Raw genomic sequence first — 21,635 nt, 5'->3', positions numbered from 1 at the left:
TGCTACTGCATTCCCCCACCTGATTTGTATACTCACCTGCGTAATAGTAACAACAGAAAAAAGTTCATTACAAGTGCGTCTCGTATGTATTAGCCAGCAACAGCTAAATGGAAATAACATTTTGTTACTAGCTTGTTCGCAACAGTGAAGTGATTACATTGGCTGCATGACTTCTGCAAAGAACAAGTAACCACCTTCACATGACTAATCCTAAATTAGTTTATCACAACAACTGTCGGAGAACCGTATCGATTGCAGTGAAACATGCCGTAATGTGTTTGGAAGCGCCATCTTGAGTCCGCACGTAATGACACTACGCATTATACGCTCCGTTTGTTGGCTACTGTTCGGCAATTCGTCGCCATTTCAATAATGTCGTAAACACCCTCTGTAGCACACGTACATAACAGAATGCTTTTTTAAACATTCCTTTTCGCTGTCCACATGCTTCAACAATGATGGATCTTTTTGCACACGTCATTTGCGAAGTATTTTAGGACTACATAAGACAGTCTAGCTAATGTTATTGCAGCTGTTTCGTCTTGAGTTAAAAACACAGTAAACTCGTGTAACTTTTCGCATAAGTAATTATCTCATTGTATTAAAATAAACCCAAGTTTTGTAATTCTTGTGATGTAATTTAGTTAGTATCGTCAAAAATTTTCAAAACTTTTTCTTTGCATTCTTACGCCACGTGCTATTTGCTTTAATTGATTGTAGTTTTGAAGGTATGTCTCATTGCATTGTTGACGTAGTGCCCAATCAATGAGTGCTAGTTTCCCGGATTAAACACGATTTTCTCTTCGTGACATTGCGGCTGAATACGAGAAATTACCGTAACTACTCTATATTTTAGTCCCCCGCCCCCTCCTTACCACGTTGACGTTCGTGTCCGTTTTTTTACATCTTTTTCGAATTCGTGTCGCGGATGCGGCAAATAAGCCGCCACTTATGTTTTGATGAAATAGTATATCTAAATTATATTTTTTAACTGGCACAATTGCTATGGAGTCGCTCATTTTGTTGAAGATTTTTTGGGTCAACGCATTTTCATTTTGCGTTGTTTAATTCTTACAACATAAATCTGTGAACTTCATTTATTTTTGCGGTCTGATTCCGTTCTTATTTTGTTGGGATATCATCTAGAGAAACGTTTAATCTCTAGTTCATATATCAGACGTTGTCTATTTTCTTTCCTCCACACTACCACATGTAAAGACGTGACGGCAACTGAGTCATGTTTTATGTTTGATTGCTACCACCAGCCTTTAAATGAGCGCCGCTCTTCGGTTGTGGCTTCAGCGTAAACATTATTTAAATTTCTCAAAAATTTGCATAAGCACAACATTTTGGTTGTCATATGTATAGGCCTAATACGAAATTAAGGATTTCGTTCGTTGAGAGCAAGTTACTGTGCACCATTTTGTGTCGATTGTTTCTAGAAAATACAAATTATGTAGAGACAAAGTGAAGCTTTACCTGTGAGCTAATGGTAGCGTAAATTTATGTCATAGAAGTATTACTTATCGGTTAAAAATATGAACACACACACACAAGTACTTAATTTTAATCACATTGATAGAGATTTCACCCTAGAAATTAATTCACTTATGCTTTTTGCAACACATAAATTTCCCGTATTCTTCTCTGTAGTTGCAGTGAGGCTGCTTTTTAATTTCATCTTATCAGAAATCAGTATTGTGTGCAGTGGTGTAGTACATGTATTGAAAAAAAAAAATAAATCGATGCTGAATTGTTTTCTCCAGAGCCTGTGGCTACAGAATTCATCATCTTTGAAAAATCATAATTTCCTCCATTTCTAATCAAAATTGTACAAGTAGCAACTTTGATGGAACATGGGGAGAACATGGTGTGCTGTTTTGCAAATGCCAATTTTAGGGAGTACAGTGTATTCTTTAGTGTGGATATTCAGAAGGCTGTTAAAATGCATGCTATCTTTACTCTGTGGTAAAATATTCAGAAAATTCAAAAATGTTGATGCAAAATATAATAGATTGCCAAAAATTTCTATTTGGTGGTAGGAGTTCTACTTTATGACTGTTTTGAAGTACTGTAGAGTGTCTTGTGACAGTAAGTTTATCATTTATAGGGTACTTTGATCTGTGGCATTTATACTGTTGGTCATTAAAATTAAAACAATACCATGAAGCTGGCAGCTAACAAATATTAATTAGGCGTATGCCTAATGTGTACTACATGCTTGGCTATGCAAATGTTTAGTGTTTCAGCACAGCCACACAAAGCAGGTAGGAGTAACACCTCTTACGTTGTGTGTACAAGGAATTAAATGACAGAATTATCATTTAGAAATCACATTTGAACGGAGGTTATTTATGAGAAGATGCTGTTATGACAGCTAAAGGAGGAGGAGAGTGTTGGTATTTGAGCGCAGCAGAGCCGTGACATATTGAGGCTGTGGCTTATCAGTGTATGATATTGCTGTCCTTTTTGGTCGGGATTCCATGTCAGTCATATGAATATGGAGTGAATGCCCTCAGGAAAGCAAACTCAACGACATGCACAATCTTGGCAGCCCTTTGCCCAACTGTGCAGATTGAACAGTCATGTCACATACTTAGGGTCAGGTGATGGGCTTGTATACAGCAAGAGAACCTACCACACAGAATTAGAGATGACGCCTGGAATGCCAATTACTGTTAAGCACAGTGATCATAGTTACAGAGAATAAGCCATCAGTGGTGTGTCCAATGTCAGTACTGGACACAAGAATGACACTACATTGTCTCTTTAGATGGTTCTGACTTCTCCATTCGTCACAATGGATGGAATCCACAAGAAGGAATTAATGTTGCCAGATTCATCCAACCCCCTCCCCCCCCCAAACCACCACCACCACCACCACCACCACCTCCTCCTCCTCCTCCTCCTCCTCCTCCTCCTCCTCCTCCTCACAGGCCCAACACCTTTCATGTGATTGTATTTAATGGCATTGATTGCACATCACCAACACTTCTGGTTCCCAAACCTAGTAATGTGGACAGCAGGCATTACCTTCTGACATTTTAAGGTCAGTGGCTGTGCCTTATCTTCAACATATCTTTTGACGAGATAATACAAGAGTACATGTTGCCCCTGCTGTCGTATTCTACCTTGATGCAGAGCGTGTTCAATTGTGCTGTTGGCCAAAACACTGTTAAGATATCTCACCCATTAGAGAGATGTGATTATGGGTCCAGCACATTGTTCAGATCTCGCCCATTAGAGAGATTGAAACGTGGATTGCTAAGAGGCTGACATGCTGCAGCTTGCCAGCCATGGCAATTTATGAACTCTTGTCATATAGCTGAAGCAGCATGGAGTGAGGTATCTGTACCTGTCATCCATACTCAGTTCGACTCATGCCCAGCTGGGTTAGAGCCTTTGTTGCGCAGGTGATGACAGCTCTGTCTACTAAATTTCATACTCTGTAAACACCCAAACCATCCATAAATTTACTGTACACACACAATAAGTAAAGTTTATAAAAGGAAAGTTACTAATCACCATATAACGGAGATGCTGAGTCGCATATAGGCACCACAAAAAGACACAAAGCTTTCGACCATTGGCCTTTGTCAACAGTAGATGGATTTTTCATTGTTTAATAATTAAAACTTACTTATTTGCTATCCATCCTGGTGTTGCAGTTTTAATGGGCAGCAGTGTACCTTTTCTTTGTTGGACTTGTATTCCACTTAATTTTTTTACACTGATTATTTATCTGTTTTTCTGTCATAAGGCGGTTCTTAGAAATATTTAATTATATCATGAAGTGAAAAGAATTCTTAGTTGTGGACATGTCATATTTACCATAGCAAAGGTTAATCATTGTACATCTACATCAATACTACAAAATCCACTGTACAGCATGTGTTGGATGGTACCCTGTACCGGTACTATCATTTCCTTTCATTTTCCACTCGTAAATGGAGAGAGGGGGGAAAACAACTGTGTATATGCCTCCGTATGAGCCCTAATTTCTCATATGTTATCTTTGTGGTCCTTAAGTGCAGTGTATGTTGGAGGCAGTAAAATTGTTCTGAAGTCAGCATAAAATGTCGGTTCTATAAATTTTTCCTCGAAAAGAATGTCACTTCCCCTCCAGGACTCCTCACTCGAATTCCTGAAGCATGTCCGTAACACTTGCATGTTGTTCGAACCTACCAGTAACAAACCTAGCAGCCTGCTTCTGAATTGCTTTGGTGGCTTCCTTTAATCTAATATGGTACGGTTCCCAAACACACGAGCAGTACTCAAGAATAGGTAGCACTAGCATACTAGATGCAGTCTCCTGTACAGATGAACCACCCTTTCAGAGAATTCGCCTACTAAACCAAAGTAGACCATTTGTCTTGCCTACCACAATCTTACATGTTTGCTTGACTTCATATCGCCCAGATATTTAAATGATGTGACTGTGTCAAGCACGACACTAGTAATGCTGTGTCCTAACATTACGGGTTTATTTTTCCTACTCATCCACATAGAAATTTTGTCTAAGTCATCTTGTATCCTCCTACAGTCACTCAACTTCGACACCTTACCATACACCACATCATCATTAGTAAACAACCGCAGATTGCTGCCCACCCACTTCCCCAAATCATTTACGTATAGGGAACAGCAGTGGTCCTATCACACTTCCCTGGGGCACTTCTTGTCTTGAATGAACACTCATCAAGGTCAACATCCTGGGCTCTGTGTCAAAGACTTTCCCGAAATCTAGAAATATGGTATCTGTCTGTTGCCTTTCTTCCATAGTTCGCTGTTCATAATGAAAAAAGGGAAAACTGAGTTTTGGACAAGCAATGCTTTCTGAGACCATGATTATATGTGTACATAAGATTCTCTGTCTCAAAAAAATTTATTACATTCAAACTGAGAATGTGTTCAAGGATTCTCCAGTAAACCGATGGTAGGGATATTGGTCTGTAATTTTATGAGTCTGTTAGTGTGCACTTCTTATACACGGGAGTCACCTGCGCTTTTTTCCAGTCACTTGGGACTTAGCGCCAGGTGAGAGATTTGCAATAAATGTAAGCTAGGTAAGGTGGCAGTGCTGTATACTACTTTGTAGATACCTGAATTTGGATTCCATCTGGACTTGGTGACTTATTTGTTTTCTACTCTTTCAGTTGTTTCTCCATACCAGGGATGCTGATTATGATGTTGTCTGTACCAGAGTCTGTTTGATGGTCAAATGACAGTATATTCGTACAATTCTCTTACATGAATGATTCCTTAAATGTGAAATTTAAAACTTCGGCTTTTGTTTTGCTATTGTCAGTTGCCACACCAGACTGGTCAACAAGTGACTGGATGGAACCGTGAGACATGCTTAATAATTTTATTTGGACTGCCATCACAGGCAAAAGCATGGAATTATATGTACATCCTTTCTATAATCTGAGGGATAGTTTCCACACCTCCCGCTTCCTGTGAACTGCAGATCTTTCCGAGGTGGGGTGGCTCATGTCCCTCAATGATGAAGGTAATTGTATCATAGATGCAAACACAATGGTTAGGTATCTCCGGAAAGGCCAGATTAACACACAGCTCCTCAAAAGGGGCAGCGTTTTCAGTAGTTGTGGGGGCAACAGTCCAGATGATTAACTGATCTGGCCTTGTCACATTAACTAACATAGCTTTGCTATGCTGCTACAGCGAACAGCTGAAAGCAAATGGAAATGGCAGCTATAACTTCACCCCCCATCCCCCGGTCTCTCGCCTCCCCCAAGGGCATGTAGTGTTTCCTGATGTTGGTGGCATCCTCTTAGGTGAAAATATTCTGGAGGTAAAGTAGTCCCCTATTCAGATCTCGGGGCAGGGACTACTTAGGAGAATGTCATGAGGAAAGCCAAAACTGGCATTTTACGGGTCAGTGTGTGGAATGTTAGATCCTTCAGTTGGGTAGGTAGGTTAGAGATTACATAGCTACGATGAATAGCATAGTGAATGCATTATCGTAGCCAAGATATACACGAAACCAACACCCACTACAATAGTACAAGCTCGTATGCTAACTCTGCACATGGTCAAGAGATTGAAAGAATGTATGATGGGATAAAGAGAATTATTGGGATAGTTAAAGGCAATGAAAATTTGTTATAGATGACTGGAATTCAGTATTAGAAAAAGACAGAAAAGGAAAAAAACTGTAGAAAACATGGACTGGGGAAGAGGAATAAACAAGGAAACTGACTGGTGGAATTTTGCACAGAGCCTGATTTAGTCTTTGCTAACACTTGGTTTAAGAATCATGAAAATAGATTATATACATGGAAGAGACCTGGATACACTGGCACATTTCAGATTGATTATATAGTAAATCAGTATTTCGAAACCCAATTTTAAACAGTGCGACATATCCACGGACAAATGTGGACTCTGACCATAATTTATTAGTTATGAACTACAGACTGAAACGAATGAAATGGCAGGAAGGTTGGAAATTAAGGAAATGGGATATGGGTAAATTCAAGGAACCAGAGGCTGTCGAGAGTTTGAGGGAGAATCAGGAGATATTCTGAATGAAACAGGGCTAAGGAACACAGTAGATGATGTAAGGATAGCCGTGAGATACAAAATGATGAATGCAGCAAAGAATCAAATACGGAAAAATTTAAAGTTCAGTAGAAATCCTGGGATAATGATAGAGATATTGAATTAACATATGAAAGCAGAAATCATAAAATTGCAGCTAATGATGCACATGAAAGGGAATACAGACATCTAAAAAAAGATGGTGGACAAGAAGTGCAAAATGGCTAAACAGTAATGGCTAGAGGAAACAATTCAAGACTGTAGAGTAATGCGTGTATATATATAAGGGAAAGATATATGTTGTCTGTAGGAAAAGAGAGACCTGTTGAGATAAAGAGATGCACCTGTATGAATATCAAGCCAGCACAAAGTAAAGAAGGTAAAGCTGAATGGTGGAACGAATATAAAGAGTGGCCTAAGGCAAACAAACTGGAGGACAATGTTATAGAGATAGAAGAGGAAGTAGGTGAAGACAAGATGGGGAATGTTGCTGCAAGAATAATTTGACAGAGCACTGAAAGACTTAAGTAGGAAAAGGCTCATGTAATAGACGACATTCCCTCAGAATTATTAAGATTCTTGGTAGAGCCAGCTATGATAAAACTATTCCACGTGCTGTGCAAGATGTATGAGACAGGCAAAATACTCCCAGACTTAAGAAAGAGTATATTAGTTCACATTCCATAGAAAAAAAGTGTGAATACGACCGAACCATCGGTATTGTAAGTCACAGCTGCAAAATATTGACATGGAAATTCCAGGTAGGAATATCAATAATGTAGGAAAAGATAGATTGCTATTAACTGTAAAGAAGACACATCAAGTTGCAGACAGGCACAATTAAAACACTTACATAAATCTTTCGGCCACAGCTTTCGTCAGTAAGAGAGAAAATGATGTGTGTGTCTCTCTCACTGATGAAGGCTCTGGCCAAAAACTTTTGTGTAAGTGTCTTTTAATTGTGCATGTCTGCAACTTTACGTGCCTTCTTTATGGTAAGTAGCAATCTGTCTTTCCCTACATTATAAATATCGACATGAATTGTATACAGAAGAATAGATAAACTTTCAAAAGCAGATCTTGGGAAGATTAGTTTGGGTTCCAGAGAAATGTAGGCACAAGTGAGCCAATACTGACCTTAAGACTTAGCCTAAAAGATAGGCTGAAAAAAGCCAAACCTAGGTTTCTAGCATTTGTAGATTTAGGGTAATCTTTTGACAAAGTGGCCTGTATTACATTTTTGAAGTTCTACCGGTAGTATTGTAGATTTAGAGAAAGCTTTCGGCAACGTTGATCGGAAATTCTAAGGATAGCAGGGATGCGTGAAAGGGAAGCGGTAGTTGATAAGGGAGTGAAACAGTATTGTTAAGTCTCCCTGATGATGATCAATGTATACCTTGAGCAAGAAAAGCAAAGGAGAATTGTGGGAATTCAGTTGAAGTTCATGGAGAAGAAATAAAAACTTGGCAGTTTGCTGATGACATTGTAATTCTGTCAGATGATGCAAAGGATTTGGAAAAACAATGTAACGGAGTAGATAGTGTTTTGAAAGGAGATATGTGATGAATATCAACAAAAGTAAAACAAGTGTAATGGAATGTTATCAATTTAAATCAAGTGACACTGATGGAATTAGGTTAGGAAATGAGAAACTAAAAGCAGTTGTTGAGTTTTGTTATTTGGACAGTAAAATAATTGATTAGTGATAAAGTGGAGAGGATATAACATACAGATTCGCAATAGCAAGAAAAGCATTTATGAAAAAGAGGATCTAATATCAATTTATGTGTTGGGAAGTCTTTTTCTGAAAGTGTGTGTGTTGGGTGTAGCAATGTTTGGAAGCAAAACATGAATGATAAGCAATTCAGACAGGAATAGAACAGAAGCTTTTGAAATAATTTTCTGTGGAAAAATACTGAAGATTAGATGGGTAGATTGAATAACAAGTGAAGTAATACTGAATCAGATTGGGAAAAATGAATTTGTGGCACAACATCCCTAAAAAAAGGGGATTTGTTGATAGGACACGTCCTGAGGCAGCAAGTATTGTTGGTAGGGTGTTGGAGGGTAAGTGCATGGGGTAAAATTGCCAGAGGGAGATAAATGGGTGAATACAGTAAGCAGGTTCAAATGGATGCAGGCTGCTATAGTCATGCAGAGATAAAGAGCCTTGCAGAGGACAGCTACATTGGACCTGTCGTTGGAAATTGTTGATATGTTGAACCCAAGTGAATTGTTAATTCTTAGTTAACTTTACATAGCAGTTAATCATTGTATTTCTTTTGATTCTGAATAATATATTTTATTTTGTCCAATATTGCTGCAGGTGGGAGCTGTATGTGAAGTAAAGCATCCTGAAAGAAAAGAACAACTAGAAGCTACAATTACTAAGATTCAGGATTGCAGTCAGTACACAGTCGGTAAGTTCTGTACTCCTAATTATAATGCCATAGGATATAATATTTAATGTAAAGTTGCCCTGCAACGAGTGAGATCACTTTTGAATTTTTTTTATTATGGCTTTATCTTTACCATTTTATACTATACAGTGGAGCAGCAGCATGCTCTGATATCAGTTAAATCAAAAGTTACGACTTAACTAGTTTCATATGTAGTTAACAAAAACAAGAATTCTAGACACTACTGCTGGTTGCTGCTTCGTGAAATTTGTTGTTGTATTGTTTTTGTGGTTTAGTGTATGTTTGTTACTTCCCACTGCTGTTTTTGTGTTGATATTTTATGATCACATGAATCATTATTGGCAATATTTTGGAAAAGACAGATTGCTACTATTGTCAAATGACATGTTGAGCTGCAGACAGGCACAACAGAAAGACTATTCCACATTTAGCTTTCAACCAAAATGTTCTTCAGACTAGAAAAGAAATCACACAGACATTCACACAAGAAAGCACACATGACCGTTGTCTCTGGCCACTCTGTTCAGAATACAACTGTCACTTTGAACGAAAGTAGCAATCCGGGAGGGGGGTTTGCAAAGAGCACTGTCAGACACTGTGCAGGAACTAGATGGTAGCAGAGCAAGGCTGCTGGGTGCAACATCAAGAGGCTGTGGACGGGGGGGGGGGGGGGGGGGCATGGCAGGAATGGGATGTGGAAGAGGAAAAGAAGGGGAAAAGATTGATGGGTGTGTTGGCAGAGCGGTGCATAGTGAGGGCGAGGGGACATGAGTTGGGTAGACGGAAGAACAGTAGGTTACCAAATGTTGAGTCTGGGATAATTTCACAAGGATAACTCTCACATGCACAGTTCAGAAAAGCTAGCGGTGGATGGGAGGATTCAGATGGCCCGGGTTGTGAACCAGCCATTGAAATCAAGCATGTTATGTTCAGCTGCATGTTGTGCCACAGGGGTGGGTCCATTTTACATTCTTGGCCATTCACCCATGTGGACAGCTTGCTGCTAGTCATACTAATAGAGAAAACTGTGCAATGATTGTAGCAAAGCTGGTATATGACATGGCTACTTTCACAGGTGACCCTCCCTCTAATAGGGTAGGGTAAGCCTGTGATAGGACTGGAAGTGGTGGGTGGATTGGGGATGGGGGTCTGTGGTGATATGGCATGGGAAATCTGTCTGTGGACTGGGTCTTGGGGATATTGCCTGTCTGTAACAGCCTTTGTGAGAGGTTCAGCATACTGCGCAAGGGAGTTGATGCCCATCCCAAGGTGGCCAGGCTGCATAGAAGGATTTGCTATATGTTGGCCACCTCCTCCCTGATCTCACTTCAGTCCACATTGGGCAAGGGAGTTGTTGTCTGTCTCTGGGTCGCCAAGCTATATGGGAGAGAGGTTCTGTATGTTGACTATCTCATCACTGATGGCTCCATCCACACCTCACCATTCCTTCCACAATGAAAAATGCCTCTCATACAGCCTGGCTCCAGAGGAAGGCATATCTACAGTGACAAGAACTACCTTCTCCAGTATGTTGAAAGTTTCACCAGCATCTTCACTGGCAGCACTATCCTCCAGACCTAGTTGCAAACAGATTTCCTGTGCTCTTTCACCATGCATCATCAATACAGACCACCCTCAAGGACAGCTACAAAGATGTACGTCCTTCGTCATCCAATACCAACCCAGACTGGAACTGGACCCCCTCTTTCACCAGGGCTTTGGTTACCTATCATCGTGCCCTGAAATGAGGGACATCCTACGCGAGTTCCTTCCCAATCCTCCTAAAGTGGTTTCCTTTTGCCCACCCAATCTCCACAACTTCGTACTCCATCCTTATGCCACTCCCAATCCCAGCCCTCTTGCCACAGTGGATGGACTGAGATGCAAAATCTATCCAATCCACTCATCTATAAGTTGTTACCCCAGTCTTGTTACAGGCTTATCCTACCCCATCAGAGACCAGGCCACCTGTGAAAGCAGCCATGTCATATACCAGCTCTATTGCAATCATTACACAGCTTTTTATATTGGTATGACAACCAACCTGTTGTCCACCAGGATGAAAGGCCACTGCCAAGCTTTTGGCCAAGAGTAAAATTGCACCCACAATTATCCCGGCCATAACCTATGGTAACCTACTGTTCCCACACCCTCTAATCGACAGTGTCCACACCCTCTGTCCTATTACTCCGCTCAATCCACATCCCCTCACACTCATTGTGTGCAGTTCTCTGCCAACTCACACACAAGTCTTTCTCCCCTTCTCTCCTTTTCCACTTCCTTTTCCTTAGCTGCCAAAAACACCCCTCCAAGTTTCCTGATGCTGCACCTGTCAGCCTTGGCCTGCTGCCATTTTAGCCCTGCACACTCCGTCAGACAGTGCATCTTTGCATCCTCTCCCATATTCTTATATCCCTCCCCCTCCCCCTTCCCTTGTCCCCCTCCCAGATTGCTGCTTTTGTTCAAAGTGACAGTTGTATCCTGGCCAGAGCAGCTGAAGATAGTGATTGTTTGTGCATGTGAGGTGTATTTTCTTGTGTGAACATGTGCTCGTTTTCTTTTCTGAAGTAGACTTTGGCTGAAAGCTAAATGTCTTTACATTGCTCCAGTCTGCAACTCAATATGTCACCCTCATGAAGAGTAGCAATTTATCCACTTTTTAACAGTGTTGATATTCCAATCTGGACGTTCCATTGTTACACTATTATTGTCTTCTTTCGTTTCATGTAGCCACTGTTTCCTGTAAGGGGACCCATAAAATATAAAGTTACTTGAAACTTTCAGTATCCTCATTTTGCTGGAAATTCATACATTCAGCATAAATATGATGAATAAGAAAGTTGCTACTCACCGTATAGCAGAGATGCAGATTCACAGATAGGCACAACAAAATGACTGTCAAAAGTAAAGTAAGGTGACAGTCTTTTTGTTGTGCCTAACTGTGACTCAGCATCTCTACTACATGGTGAGTAGCAACTTTCCTTTTCATAATACTGTTACATTCCATCCTGGATTTTTCATTGTTCGATACTTTCAGCATCCTTATTTTGCTGGAAATTCATAATTTGAGTCAGCTGTAGTTTGTCATTGCTTTCTGCTTTTATTGCATGCCTTGTAAACGTGTGCTATAGTGTACTCTCTGATAGGCATAGCCTTTCTGTTTTACATCTGACAGTTTCACTGTGTTTCCTTCCTTCTTGGTTTAGATTGTGCTCTTCTTAGGACAACCTGTAGTTTCCAGGGCTGACATTTATTATAACATTTTTGGGCGTACTGTATGATATGTTGCTATGATGCAGGTGATTAGTAAGTTACGGAAACTACAGTTTATGAGAAAGAGTGAGAGCTGGTGAACCATATGCCTTTCAAAATGGTTTTCTCAACATGGCATATGACAGGGTGTATATGCCCCAGGACAACCGGGAAATCAGGAAAAATCTGGAAAATTTTTCATCCAAGAGAAAATCTGGAAATTTTTCATTGTTTTACTTTTCAGTTAATTTTTTGTAACTTTGGCTGGTAAGAACTGATACTCTAACAAAGAATTTTACTCCAGCTTGCAACTGCAGAATAATACTGCAGCAATAAAACATAAGATGGGAAAACACTAAAATAAAACTTAAAGACAACAAAAATGTGCCATTTACAACATCAAAACAAAGTGCGCACACAATCTCACGCTGGCAGCAAAATGTTTCAGATACATTAGGATGAAGACAGTACAATACTTTGTAACAACAAACTGCTTTGTGTGAGGCTGATGTTGCAACTGTTAACATTTCTAACAAGTTGTGGAAAAATATTATGCATGGTGGTGTAAGAAGTGTTACCTCAAAGTAAATTTACTTTTACGCAAGATGAATTAGGATATGTGTGAGAATGTGCAATGAATTTCTTAAGTCATGGAGCATAGACTCTGTTTCAAAACTTAACACTTTGATGACCAACTACTCGGAAAAATTTTGGGTCCAGCAGACTGGATATCTATGTCATTGTTTAAAATTTTAGTGGCACATTTCTGTTTGATATATCTTAAAGAATAAAACGAGCGGAAAAGGACCAGTACTATATGTGCAGGCTTAGCTTTTCTGGTACCTATCCTCTTATGTGTATTAATTTAAACCATTAACTTTCCTAGTTGCTATTGGCTGTCATCACGTGTCCTATGCGCTGAATATCTGCTGTCATTGACTGGCGATATCATGTGATGTGAGCTGTAATTGGCTGACAAGGGTGCATTGCAGTCTGTTTCAAAGCTTCAGGAACTGATGTACTGTGTTTGCTGGAATTCACATTTATACTTTAGACAATATAATGTAATTTTATAGATAAAAAAATCTACTCACCAAGCGGTGGCAGGAGAACACGGGTATAAAAAAGGTTTTACTGATTCAAGTTTTTGGAGACAGTGGCTCGTTCTTCCAGCAGAAGAATTGAAGCGGAAGGAAGAGGGGTGAAGAAAAAGGGATAGAGAGGTGTAGGGAAAGGGGCAGAGTTTGGAAAAGTCACCTAGAAATCCCTTTCGGGAGAGACTTACTGGATGAGATGAGAAGGAAAAATTGGTTGTTGGGGACTGCACTTAACGAGATTTGAAAACCCGATAGTTTAAAGATGGAAGGCAGGATAATATGCAAGAGAAGAGATTACTGCGGAAACATCATGAATGAGTTAATAAGAGTGAAAAAAGTTAATATATGTAACAAAGGTAGGAGGGGGGTGGTGAAAAATTGACAGGTCAAAAAAGAAAGATGTAGAAAACTGAAACTGAGTGAAGAAAGGAATAGTTAATGTGAAGAAATGCACTGCTACTGTTGCTCGTAGTGTGACTTCAGCTGCCAGAGGATGCAGTTTGTGTAGTCCAGTCTGTTTTCGACATAGGCCGTGATAGCTGAAAGCTTATATTGTGACAGCCTTTTTATTGTGCCTATCTGTGACTCAGCATCTCCCGCTATATTGAGAGTAGCAACTATCCTTTTCATAATTTTTTTTGGATTTGTTTATTTATTTAAACCCCCCCCCACTTTAAAGTGCCAGGAAGTTCTTTGCTACTACATAAAACCTTTACCGTTCAAAGGATGGGCAAGTTTTACAGTTATGATGGAAAGTATACTTTACACTTAATGCGGAGAAAGTGTATTTTCACCTCGGAAATTTTTATTTTCACCCAGGGAAAATTGTATTTTTAACTGGGAAACCAGGAATTTTTTTTCTTTGTCTGTGTATATACCTTTGTAGTAAAGGCTATACAGTTTCCTCTGCTCCAATTATTTATGTTCATACAGTTATTCAGGTAACAAGTTTGTTTGTTGAGTTAATGTGAGTATAAGCTGTTTGATGCAGTTGAATAGTGTTCATATTATTGAGACACAGTCTGTATGTCATAATCTTTTTTTTCCATCACTTTTTATGTTTTGAGATCTTACATAAGTATACCCCACTTGACTAATAAATGTACTTGTTTTACAGTATTTGATGATGGGGATATCACCACATTGAGGCGAAGTGCATTATGTTTAAAGAGTGGTAGACACTTTGCGGAAAGTGAAACTCTGGATCAGTTGCCTCTTACGCATCCTGAGCATTTTGGTAATCCTGTCATTGGAGGCCGCAAGGGTCGAAGAAGTCGCCAGGCACAGTGAGTTTATAGCTACTCGTTTAATTACATTTAGTAGGCTTCTGCTGCCATTGAGCTATTATCATAGTATTCAGTTCTGTGACAAATAAGTATGTTCTGCAGTAAGTTACCATAATAAATTTTGGTTACTGTGTGGGTAAAAGATTCCAGCAACAGCCCGTATTGTGTTATATATTTGTTACTTAGAGGGAGCTAACAAATAAAATAATGACTCACCTATCGCACTTTCATGGAATGAAATGAAATCGAACAGCACCATTTCATTATGTGTTCACATTAGAGAGAATTTTAACATAATGTCACAACACTCAGCGTAGTATGGGATAATTAAAGGCAGGTCATGAGGGATCATGTGTCTTACAAAAAGTCACAGTATATTCACAGCATTAAGGGACTATCATGATAGTAAAATTTAATAATGGCTGCAGCAAAATCATTGACAAAGGAAAATCTTCCAACATTTATTTGTTCAACATTTTTTTTGTGTGTGTGTGTGTGTGTGTGTGTGTGTGTGTGTGTGTGTGTGTGTGTGTGTGTGTACACGTTTTAACGAAATTACTTGTGGGTAATTATTTTAAGTTAATTTTCTTTACCTTACTTTCTTTGCGTGCGAACTTTGTTGTAGAACCTCTCTCTTATTTACGTGTGGTAATAAAAATTTTCACTTTCAAAAGAATTACGTACATTTACAAATTACGTGAACTCATATTAACTGATTAAGAATATTTGGTTGAAAATTAAATTCCTTACATCATTCGGCCTTGGCACACATTTTCTAAATGCAGTGGATTTTTTTTTTTTGTTAAATATTTTTACTGAATTCTTTCCCGGCGTTAGCTTTTGAACACAAGATTATCACTATTAGCAGAAAATGGTTAATTATTACCAAGCCAACATTTAATTATCACCGATCAAACCTACTTCGCTATACATTAAAGTTATTTGAAAGAACCAAAATTGTTAAATTTCAATGTTAACTATCCGTCTAAGAATGCACAAATGTGTAACTACTTTTTTTTTTAAATCTCAGCCAGTCTCTGGATCGCTGTAAAAGAAGAACATTCTCTTAGTTCACTGTTAATGTTTATCTATCTGTTCCCGATTTACGGGTTTGGTTGACTTTTCCTTTAGCGGAACAATTTTTTAAATGTGCCGCCGCTGCAAATCGATCGGTCGCGGCACAGCCCAGCAACACCGCTAAAAAATGCTGAAAACTCTTTAAAGAAATATTATAGATGACATGGGCAAGCTAATTTACATTAATAATACACACTTTTTATAAATTCTGATATATTTAGATCAAGCAATAATTCAACTCACATTAGTTCGTAATTTCTCCTTCAATGGCGGCTAAATCTAGATACAGACAATTGACGTCTACCCAAACACCAAATACATCGATACAGCTTCCTACCGCTTTCAGCTCTAAACGAGGAAGACCAAAGAATACATAGTGCATTGTGCTTTTATAGTATTGCTGATTATTAACATTTCTTTGTAATTTCACGACATTATTTCCCTCTGGCTGAATTTCACATCTCTGTTATCTCAGATATTGACACATTTCGCAATTACATATTTAATATAGAAATATTACCATCCTAAATACAGAGAGAATATTACTACAAAAAATATTACAATAATAACAAATGTCTTTTACGCAAAATTCAATAATATTTTTTGTTAAATAATTACATTATATACAAATTGCTCAGAGTGGCGTATATGGTACAAATAAATTTCAGTTTGTAAATGTGTGAGTTTGCCAGGGAACGTTACAACGTAGCACCTTTTTGTTTTATCTTTTGCGCCTTCTGTTCTTTCTGATTGCGAGATGTTGGGAAAGAAACAGTTTCTCTCCCATTTTCACTGTTCAAAAAATTTTCCTTATATATAATAGAGGGAAACATTCCACGTAGGAAAAATATATCTAAAAACAATGGTTCTGTAACATACCAAACGAAAGCGTTGGTATGTTGATAGAAACAATCTCTCTCTCTCTCTCTCTCTCTCTCTCTCTCTCTCTCTCTCTCTCTCTCACACACACACACACACACACACACACACACACACACACACACACACACATTTCAAGCTTTCGCAACCCACGGTTGCTTCATCAGGAAAGAGGGAAGGAGAGGGAAAGACGAAAGGATGTGGGTTTTAAGGGAGAGGGTAAGGAGTCATTCCAATCCCAGGAGCGGAAAGACTTACCTTAGGGGGAAAAAAGGACAGGTATACACTCGCACGCACACACATATCCATCTGCACATACACAGACACAAGCAGACATTTGTAAAGACAAAGAGTTTCTTTGCCTTTACAAATGTGTGCTTGTGTCTGTGTATGTGCCGATAGATATGTGTGCGCGTGCGCGTGCGCGTAAACACACCACGATCTATACCAAATCTCTTCAGCACTTCAATTCTGTCATTATTTCCATTATTGTAACAGAAAACTGCATCATAGACACCTATTTTGAGTACTTAAAGTCTACAGAATGTCCTTTTTGAGCATCTAATCCAAATTAAATTATTGAGGCTTTCATTTGCATTTTCTCTCTTTCTGTGAAGACACTTCCTCAATAAATCAGTGTTTACAAGAAACCTGAATGTGGGCTTAATTGCATTCATAACAGGTTCTGGTAATGAGTGTTCATGCGAATACTTCTCATTTCTGTTGTTGAACTTACACCAATCGTCTTTCAGACACAGATTGTGCATTGGTGTTTGGTCAGTGGATAGTTTGGGGAAAAAAATTGCCCACACAGCATGCCTCATTGTCTCTAAATTGTGTGTGTTTTTCCTGATAGCTCTCCCATAAAAGAACTGAAGAGAATCAGTTTCTTTCAAAGTAAGGCTGCCTTTTCTTCCTATTGGTTTTCCATCCTCAAGTACTTCACCTTTCTTCTCTTTCAGCAAGTGACGAAGCCTACAACCAAGCCTCTTTTGAATGTGGCCAACACATTCCAACTTTCCTATTGTTGTATTGTACAGATTTTTATCTGTTCCAGCTTTGAATGAAGAGGAGTCCCCATGAGCAAGGTATTTAGTATTTCTAACACCATACTGGCCCTCAGATATGGAAAACATCTTCACAACTGCAGCAGCCTCAATGCCCCCACTTGAGCCACTATAATTTTTAGAGCATACTACTGCATGCTTATCTTGCCACAGTTTCTCACTGTCTTCATTGTTGGACATTTTCCTTGTTGCACACTAGTGGCAGTATTTGGACATAATTTCTACATTTAAAACTTTACCTGAGTCAATACCAATAACAGATGCAACTCCGTACAGAGATGTGCGACCCCTTTTCATCCAGGTCCTATCTACTGACACACGCAGGTTAGCAACATTTGTAGGAAATTCACTGTCATAAATATCCACCCCAGGATCTGTTTCTTTTTGGTTTATTTCCACCAATTCCTCCTTTTCTTTCTTCGTAGAAACTTTGGCAGTATCACATACAGCATCAGACATCTCTTTATTTTTTTAAACCTTGCACAAGGTGGAGGCATGTTCAGAAAACCACACAATAAATTACCTCCTTCCCTGCCCTGTCCAAGGCATCTCAGAGCATATGCTAACCTAAAATTGCTTTCATAGGTACCAGTGTCCAGTGTCCATTATTTAAGGATGAAAATGAAAATTCATAGCCACGCGAATTACAAATTAATTCAAAATCACAAGCTATTCCCACTCTTCTTTCCTCAACAACGATCATGCATTCCTTATTTTTGCAGCTAACACATGAACATGAAAACTTCATAGCCTGGCAGAGGAGCTCTAAATCAATAAGTCTGAGTCCAGTGGAATCCATATCAACATCATTCATGAACCTGTAAAATTCTCCTGTCCTAAGTTTTGATGCTGAAGCTATTTCCTCTTTTTTGTTGGTAAACCAATTTCCATGAAACCTCCATTTCCTAAACACAGTTTATCCACCACCCATTATGCATAAATCACGACTTCCACCTAAAGGTTTGTGAATTCAACCTTCAACCTATTAATATGTGTTAGTACTGTCAAAATGTAAATAAGCCACATGCAAGAAAGTTTTCAGTCAAAGATATAGTTGTCAGCCACAGATATAGATGTCAGCCAAAGGTATCGAATGAAAATAGCCTTCACATTGACAAAAATTCTGCTGAAGCAAGCAGTTTCCCAAATATCGGAAGAGGTGCGAGTGGCTGCCAGTGCAGAGTTAATCAGTTTAACAATTTAAAGGCCTTTCTAAAGCTGCTATCATGATAAATTTCACACACTACATAGATTGGACTGTAGATCAAGAAAATACGATTTTGAAAATTACTTTTTTGGACCAAAATCAATTACATCCTCCCTTAAACAAAAATTTACCATTTTTCTGTTATAACCTAATGGAAGAAAGAAAATGATCTGCTGTGTTGTGATAATTTGCTATTCATGTTTCATCTTGAAATCAGCTGTGAAAGAAAACCTCTGTATTAGGACAGTTGCATTTATGGCTTATCAACTTGTGTTTGGAATACTACAGTCCTACCTGAATAATTCAAAACTTCGTAATGCTACCACTCCACACATTAAAACTATGTGAAATAATGTCATTGAAACTACTATTTTCACAGATACAGCAGGTGGAGAAATTTCTGTCATACCTCCCATACCGATGAGCCCAACCGATTTACCCATGCTGTGGTCAGTTGTATGTGCTCTATTACTAACTTTTACTGCACATTATCCCAAAAACTAAAACTGTACTCTATACTATTAGGACATAGGTTATACATATTTTTAAACAACTATTGTAAACACAATATTATTGAAGCTATTGATTGTACTCTTAAGAGATCATAGATGGTATGATAATTGATAGGTGGCTTAACTTTCGTATTTATGGTGATTTTCAGCAAACTTTGACAGTTATACCTAAAAGACAAGGCCTGAAGTTATCAAGGCCCATTTTAAATCATAACCTGTATGGAACTAACATGAGTACACCTTGAATATGGTGATATTCAGTTTACATTACAATTATTCAATATTGGAAATAAAACAATATTATATGAGTGTAGTTATGTGTGTGCCAGTGAGGAACTTGGTAATGTTGTGCCATCTAGTGTTGCCCCGGTTCGAAATATCGTAAATCCATGTTATCTGTGTTTACATTTAGTGATTTTGCTGTTTCCTCTTCGTTTACTGCTCTCAGGTCAAATGGAAAGAAAGTGATTTCTGTGGCTGGGAGCTATCAAGTGAATTAAAGTACATCCACATAATTATCAAATGCTACAGTATGTTGTTAGTTCCAGATTTTATTTTCACCTTTCTGACAGTCAAGCAATAATCGCCTTGCAGAACAATGAAGTTACTTTTGTCTCTTTGCTAAAGAAATTCGGCTTTTATTTATCTTTTCCGCTGAGGCAGCCAGTTTGTTTCAAACGAAGTGTTTAATTCCACACTATTGGCTAGTTTCAACTGTCCACTGCATTCCAAGTGCACGTTTTCATCTTGTACAACGTATGGCATTATGCCATAATAAAGAAACAAACATGAGACAATACAGTACTGGTACTCCAAGAAAATTTACATCCCGAAAACAACACTGAAAAGGTTAATATTAGATCAAGGCCTACTTCGCTGGGAATCTGGACGTATGAATGTGCACTTTAACGCAAATTATTCATTTCAGTATGGTTCAAGAAATTCTGACTCTTGTGGAGTATCCTCTGATGTCTTGTTTCTTTTACATCTACATCTACATTTATACTCCGCAAGCCACCCAACGGTGTGTGGCGGAGGGCACTTTACGTGCCACTGTCATTACCCCCCTTTCCTGTTCCAGTCGCGTATGGTTCGCGGGAAGAACGACTGTCTGAAAGCCTCTGTGCGCGCTCTGATCTCTCTAATTTTACATTCGTGATCTCCTCGGGAGGTATAAGTAGAGGGAAGCAATATATTCGATACCTCATCCAGAAACGCACCCTCTCGAAACCTGGCGAGCAAGCTACACCGCGATGCAGAGCGCCTCTCTTGCAGAGTCCACCACTTGAGTTTGTTAAACATCTCCGTAACGCTATCACGGTTACCAAATAACCCTGTGACGAAACGCGCCGCTCTTCTTTGAATCTTCTCTATCTCCTCCGTCAACCCGATCTGGTACGGATCCCACACTGATGAGCAATACTCAAGTATAGGTCGAACGAGTGTTTTGTAAGCCACCTCCTTTGTTGATGGACTACATTTTCTAAGGACTCTCCCAATGAATCTCAACCTGGTACTCGCCTTACCAACAATTAATTTTATATGATCATTCCACTTCAAATCGTTCCGCACGCATACTCCCAGATATGAAGTAACTGCTACCAGTGTTTGTTCCGCTATCATATAATCATACAATAAAGGATCCTTCTTTCTATGTATTCGCAATACATTACATTTGTCTATGTTAAGGGTCAGTTGCCACTCCCTGCACCAAGTGCCTATCCGCTGCAGATCTTCCTGCATTTCGCTACAATTTTCTAATGCTGCTACTTCTCTGTATACTACAGCATCATTCGCGAAAAGCCGCATGGAACTTCCGACACTATCTACTTGGTCATTTTTATATTATTGTGAAAAGCAATGGTCCCATAACACTCCCCTGTGGCACACCAGAGGTTACTGTAACGTCTGTAGACGTCTCTCCGTTGATAACAACATGCTGTGTTCTGTTTGCTAAAAACTCTTCAATCCAGCCACACAGCTGGTCTGATATTCCGTAGGCTCTTACTTTGTTTATCAGGCGACAGTGCGGAACTGTATCGAACGCCTTCCGGAAGTCAAGAAAAATAGCATCTACCTGGGAGCCTGTATCTAATATTTTCTGGGTCTCATGAACAAATAAAGCGAGTTGGGTCTCACACGATCGCTGTTTCCGGAATCCATGTTGATTCCTACATAGTAGATTCTGAGTTTCCAAAAACGACATGATATTCGAGCAAAAAACATGTTCTAAAATTCTACAACAGATCGACGTCAGAGATATAGGTCTATAGT

At 39.0% G+C, this 21,635-nt stretch overlaps 1 protein-coding gene across 2 annotated transcripts in view; it reads left to right on the top strand.

The window, feature by feature from the left end:
- LOC126169809 (uncharacterized) overlaps positions 1–21,635 on the top strand; it is a 149,484-nt gene that overhangs the window by 44,631 nt on the left and 83,218 nt on the right. For both annotated transcript variants that reach the window (XM_049920674.1, XM_049920673.1), the window contains exons 4-5: positions 8,891–8,984; positions 14,451–14,619. In XM_049920674.1, coding sequence (XP_049776631.1) covers positions 8,891–8,984; positions 14,451–14,619 — 263 coding nt within the window. The remainder of the gene's footprint in view (positions 1–8,890; positions 8,985–14,450; positions 14,620–21,635) is intronic.

This window comes from Schistocerca cancellata, chromosome 1 (genome assembly GCF_023864275.1).
Source record: "Schistocerca cancellata isolate TAMUIC-IGC-003103 chromosome 1, iqSchCanc2.1, whole genome shotgun sequence".
NCBI lineage: Eukaryota > Metazoa > Arthropoda > Insecta > Orthoptera > Acrididae > Schistocerca > Schistocerca cancellata.
The sequence above is the reverse complement of the archived record's forward strand: the minus strand, read 5'-3'. Positions and strand labels throughout refer to the sequence as shown.